The following is a 6,000-nucleotide window of genomic DNA, read 5'->3' on the forward strand; positions in this document are numbered from 1 at the left end:
TCTTCAGAGGTGGTTTTGCCAGTTCCTTCCTCTGAAATATAGCCTACAATTCCTGGTATTTCTTGGCAGAGCTGGCCCTGCTTAGCTTCCAAGATCAGATGGACTCTAGTATCATGCCTCTAGTGCCAGGGAGCTAAAAAAATGTTTAGTGGCTGATAAAAAGGCCCACCATCATTTCTTTTTAATGAGAATCTTAGCAGGCATAACCTACAATTTTCTGGCAGCTATGAATATGTTATTGTTTTAATCCTATTGTTGAAAGGAAAAATGGGATATAAATAAAAACATTATAAGAAAAAAAACCATTAAATCACAGTTAAGCCTGGGAGTGAACTTAGACTGTGGGCCCAAGAACTTTATATTCTGAATGTATTTTAGCTAAGCTACTTGCTAGACAAATTGTTATATAACTTTATAGCATATTGAACATTTTAAAAATTCTGTTCCTTGCTTTTGCGTCTAGTTGTGACCAGCGTTCTTTTTACAAACTAGGTGATTTTTCTTTAAACTCTAAGCTGTGTCACTTCCAATACTGCAAGAAACTTCAAAGCAGTATACTTTTTTAACCTTTACATATATTACTGATTGTAGAAAACAGAAATATCATTATGCCAACTTGAGAAATAGCTGGATAAGGAAAATGAGACACCTACAAATTGCTGTATTAGATACCCCTAAATGGCTCAACCCAGTATTTAAGCCGAGTCTATAGAATCCTATATTTTGATAGTCACCATGATTTGAAATTGGGCCACACCAGTGGCTAAACACATTATTCTGTTGTATTCTGCATTGGTCAGGCCCCACCTGGAATATTGTGTCCAGTTCTGGGCGCCACAATTTAAAAAGGATGTTGAGTAACTGGGGCATGTCCAAAGGAGGGCGACTAAAATGGTGACGGGTCTGGAAACCATGTCCTATGAGGAACGACTTAGGGAGCTGGGGATGTTTAGCCTGGAGAAAAGAAGATTAAGAGGTGATATGATAGCCCTGTTTAAATATTTGAAGGGATCTCATTTTGAGAAGGGAGCAAGCTTGTTTTCTGTTGCTCCAGAGAACAGGACCCGGAACAATGGATGCAAGCTCCAGGAAAAGAGATTCCACCTCAACATTAGGAGGAACTTCCTGACAGTAAGGGCTGTTCGACAGTGGAACAAACTCCCTTGGAGTGTAGTGGAGTCTCCTTCCTTGGAGGTTTTTAAGCAGAGGCTGGATGGCCATCTGTCGGGGATACTTTGATTTGGATTTCCTGCATGGCAGGGAGTTGGACTGGATAGCCCCTATGGTCTCTTCCAACTCTATGATTCTATTTAAAAATGGGCTATATAGAGAATGAGCCAAAGACTACATCAAGGAGTGCACAACCCTTTAAGCTGCATTCAGTCCTAAGGGTCAGCTACAGGGAAGAGGATGCCTTTAATTAAACATGTGCCAAGCAGTTTGTTTTAGACTTTCTGAACCCTTTTGCTGTGGAGAGTACAGCTGTGGAGGGTACGACTCAGTAAGGTATACTAGGTAGTCATGTTCAGAATCATATCTTCATGAATATTAACACCTTTAATTTAAGCACTAGTATTACTTTCATAAACCTCTGACTCTGTTCTTGTTTCTTTAGGTCAGTTCTATAGCAATGGTGGCCATTCTGGCAATGCCGGAGGAGGAGGCGGTTCCTCAGGCTATGGTTCCTACTACCAAGGTGGTGACTACAGCTCACCTGCTCCACCTAAACATGTTGGGAAAAAGCAACAGCATGGAGGACAGCAGAAGCCTTCCTATGGCTCAGGATACCAGTCTCATCAAGGCCAACAGCAACAATCGTATAACCAGAACCAATACAGCAACTATGGCCCACCTCAGGGCAAGCAGAAGGGATATAACCAAGGCAACTACGCTTCCTACTCAAATTCCTACAACTCACCTGGTGGCGGAGGAGGATCTGACTACAGCTATGAAAGTAAATTCAGTGAGTTCCTGGTGGGTGGGGGGGTGAGAGTTGTGAAAGCCTTTGGTAGGCTTCCTATGTAAGCAAGTCTTTAGTATGTGCCACATCAGGGCTATCAAATGGACCTCCTGTGGATAGTCCAGAATATAAAGAGTAGTGGAAAATTTTAAATGGAGACAGCAAAGTTTTTAAAACACAACATTGATAACAAATTTTATTTTGACTTTTAAATCTTGTGAGCTTCCTTGAGTCCCTTTTTGGGAGAAAGGCAGCATAAAAATAAAATAAAGAAATAAATAGAATATTTGAATGGGATTTTTAAAAAATAAGCAGGAGGAAAAGGTTTATTTACTGTATATATGCCTAAACTCTGCTCAATTCTCAAGGTTTTCAATTTGTGGATAGAGTGCACGTTTTAAATGTTGTGCACATATTCCATAATATGATTATATAATTTTGAAAATTTTTATTCTTCATGGTGCCTGTGACTCACACACATGGTTTGTTCTGTGGCCATCCAGTCTTGCAGCAGTCGCATTGTACTCTCAGCAACCCAAAGGATAATGGTTTAGAAAGTAAATCTTATACTAGTGGTAAGCAGCTGCTAAGGGTTGAGTGAGCAGTACCAATTTTTTTTCTACTGCGAAGAACTAACAATTCATAATTATATCAAGACTTGGATACAGGTCTGCAAAGAGCCTATCACTTTAACAAAAGGGAATCAAAGCTTTGTAACAAGAACAAAAATCTTTTGCCCTATGTCATTGTTGTTTGGGTTGGGATTTCCATTTCTGCATAATGTTAGTGCAATTTCAGAACCGATGAGTTTCTTTATTTAAGTTGATGTTCAGAGAAAAGTATTTTGGTACTTGGGTAATTTTAAATTGATACCTTGAAGGCGCCAGATCCTATCTGATCTTGGAAGCTGAGCAGGGTTGGCCCTGGTTGGTACTTGGATGGGAGACTGAGTATTCCATGCCTAAGAAAGCACTGTGAAATTCATGGGATTACCGTAAGTCAGCAGGTGCCTACAAGGCAGATGTACACAGAGCTGTAGACCAATTAATGAAACCTTTGTTTGATGTACTGAAACCTAGTTGTTTGTTTTTTTAAAAATGCAGACTTGTTTTTAAATGATGGCTAAATCAACAATTAGACGGAGAAACAGAAATAACATTATGGTTTCCTCCTCTCCTATATGCACATAATTTTGATTTATTCCCACGCCCATAATTTGATCTGAAATCTAGATAAGATGCAAATCTTCTGAAAAGCAGCTCTATTCATTTGGCTTGATAGCTGGCTGGTTCATCTGGCCTATAATAGACTAAGGTGCAATAATAAGGTAAAAAGCGTTCTATTGCATACTGATCTTGTGCAAATTGACATGTTACCTGAATGCTTTTCAAGTGTTTTGGTAACTGTTAGTTCAGATAGCCTTTGGAGGTAGCTGTGGCATTGCAAGAGTGTACTGAGATGACAAGTATACAGTGATGACATCTTTAGCAAATGATTTGCTCCTCTTACATGAAGGCTAGGGAACTATTAGGAAAAGGTAGAGGGGAAGTAGAGAGGAAGACCACATACCAGATGAATGGACTCAATCAGGCCTGGATTTGCAGGAACTAAGCAGAGCAGTGGAGGACAGGGGGAATTGGAGATGTCTCATCTACAGGGTCTCCATGTGTCAGGGGCAACTTGAGGATAGTTAACGACAACTGAAAGATAGCTTTAATAAGATTCATATCTATGTTGAAATTGTTCAAGGCAGTCTGCTGTGGGCCTCTTCTCAATGTGATTTCTTACTTTCAGGTTACGGCAGTGGAGGCGGTGGACGTGGAGGAGGTGGTGCAAACAACTATGGTTCAGGAGGTGCCTCCTACAATGCCGGTGGCTATGGGGGAGGAGCTGGGGGAGGAGGGTCATCTTATCAAGGTAAGCAAGATGAGTATAGAGGGAGACATGCAATAGTGATATGTTTGCGTGTTAGTGAGGTCTTGTACTCGGTTTCGGCTTAAAAGCTTACCATTATCCATGCTCATTATCAATAGTTTCTTCTCTGGCCCTAACAGCAGGTTGGAAGAGAGCTAGGGCAGGCTGCAGATGTCTGGAGGCCAGTGTTTGTCCCCTTAGACACACTGCAATGTACCAAACCTAGAAAATGGTGAAAGAACACATCTGGAAATGCCTGGCAGGTCCAGTTCCAGTTTTGAAAAGGTTGGGGTAGGGTACAAGGCTGGAGGAGGGCCCTGGACTTTGTTTTAAGATATTAATAAAAATCTCACTACTTTACTCTGGATATATAGTAAGTTGAAGAAGGCTAGGAAGTGTTAAAAAAAAACCCTTCATGGGCAGCAGAATTGGTGTGTGCGCTTTAATATAACAAGTGGTATAAAGGTCTCCTGATTTATGTCATCAAAGTCTGGTGTGAAGATAAACCATATCCCTCCAAATTTTGAGCGCATGTAGGGGAGGACTGGGGATGGCACCTGGCACAGTGAAAGACCCCAGGATCTCTGCAGTTTTCTAGATTGGGGAGAGGCAATGTGCACAGCAGCATTCTTTTCAGCCCTGTCCCCTGGGTATTTTTGCGCATGTGACAGATATTAAGACTGTATACGTATAGTCGTAATTACAGTGCTGTATTAAAGTGACCCCTCCCCTTTTTCCTAGGTGGATATTCTCAGTCAAACTACAATGCTCCAGCTTCAAACCAGAATTACAGTGGACCTCCAAATTCCTATCAAGCCCCCCAGGCTGGCTATGGCAGAAATGACCACAGCATGAACTATCAATATAGATAAACTAGTCTGTTATGATGGGTGTGGAGCTTTTATCTTCTAAACTTGCATACCCTTTGAATATTGAGTTTTATTGCATCACAGTAAACATGTAAACCCTGTTTCCATGTTGCAGTGCTCTTTGTGATATCAGTCACTAATGGTTGAGTACCTTGTAATTCCATACTTAGCTGTATTTTGGACATTTAATTGTGTATTTAATGGTTTGTTAGTTTGCCATTTCAACTTTTTGTCAGAATAGAATTTGAGTTCAGTATCCCTTTTCTGTTTATATGACATCCAAGTGTTTAACACAGCATGGTTTTAAATAGATAAGGGATATTTTCAGCTAATGCTTTCGTGAAGTGAATTTAAACGAGCTTTCTGTATTTTAATGCTTTAGTGTTTTTCAGTTTTATAAGTGAGGACTTTATTTTAAAACTCATGGGAAAGATTGGGTTTTGTATGTCTGGGTTATTCAGACAGCACATCTGGATTATGCTGAATGTAGACAAATAAACACAAACTCTTCATGTTTCTGACTGGATTCTTACTCTTCCCAAATGCCATGCTCTAGTCTAATGGATAAAATAGTAACCTGCTTGCTACAGTCTCTCATCTTTGAAAACAAACTGTTAGATTGTTGTACACTAGCATTTTTGGCTACATTTTATTAAAATATCCTTTGAAAGGCCCAAACTGTGTGCAGTCAGTATACTCCTATGGCATTGACCGCTTTTTTAAAAGTGTTTGTCATTGATGTTGTCCTTTGATGATGAAGTATAATCTTCAACAACCTTTTTTATACTCTTAAATAAGAAAGCAACAGTTATGTGACTGAACTGAGGATTAAGATAAAAAGAAGAGGTAATGGAAGGATGAGAAGCAGTGTGGGTCCCACTGAAACAATGGGATCAAGTGGCTCTTTGGGATCAAAAAGTATTGTCTTCCTTTTGAAATCTCTCACTAGGTTTTACAGTCTTCACTGATTACACATTCCAAATCTGCAAAGGCAACCCTTAAAAGTGAGAGTGGGTGTCTGGATTCTGCGCCTTGAAGCATATTTAGTTGTTTTAAAATAAACAGTACTAGGAAGAAACAGTATTGCAATTCACTGTTGGGATTAGTTAATGTACTTGTGAAAAAACTAAAGTTTACAGGTAAAATGACATTACAGTAAAGTATAGTATAGGGCCCGAACAGACAGGCCAAAATAAAGCTGCTTCGGGTCACTTTGGAGGTATGCTGTTTGAATGACACACGCATATTAAGAGATTA

General features: G+C 39.9%; 1 protein-coding gene across 5 annotated transcripts in view; it reads left to right on the top strand.

Annotated features, from left to right (window-relative positions):
• ILF3 (interleukin enhancer binding factor 3) overlaps positions 1-5,257 on the top strand; it is a 29,233-nt gene extending 23,976 nt beyond the window's left edge. For 3 of the 5 annotated variants that reach the window (XM_089489109.1, XM_089489113.1, XM_089489111.1), the window contains 3 exons: positions 1,616-1,963; positions 3,755-3,877; positions 4,616-5,257. In XM_089489109.1, the coding sequence (XP_089345235.1) occupies positions 1,616-1,963; positions 3,755-3,877; positions 4,616-4,746 (602 nt within the window). In that variant the 3' untranslated portion in view covers positions 4,747-5,257. The remainder of the gene's footprint in view (positions 1-1,615; positions 1,964-3,754; positions 3,878-4,615) is intronic. The other 2 variants (XM_089489110.1, XM_089489112.1) reach the window with 1 other exon arrangement.
• Positions 5,258-6,000: the final 743 nt, after the last annotated feature.

Source organism: Sceloporus occidentalis, unplaced genomic scaffold (assembly GCF_023333645.1).
Source record: "Sceloporus occidentalis isolate IW3139 unplaced genomic scaffold, rSceOcc1.0.p SCAF_1, whole genome shotgun sequence".
Lineage (NCBI taxonomy): Eukaryota > Metazoa > Chordata > Lepidosauria > Squamata > Phrynosomatidae > Sceloporus > Sceloporus occidentalis.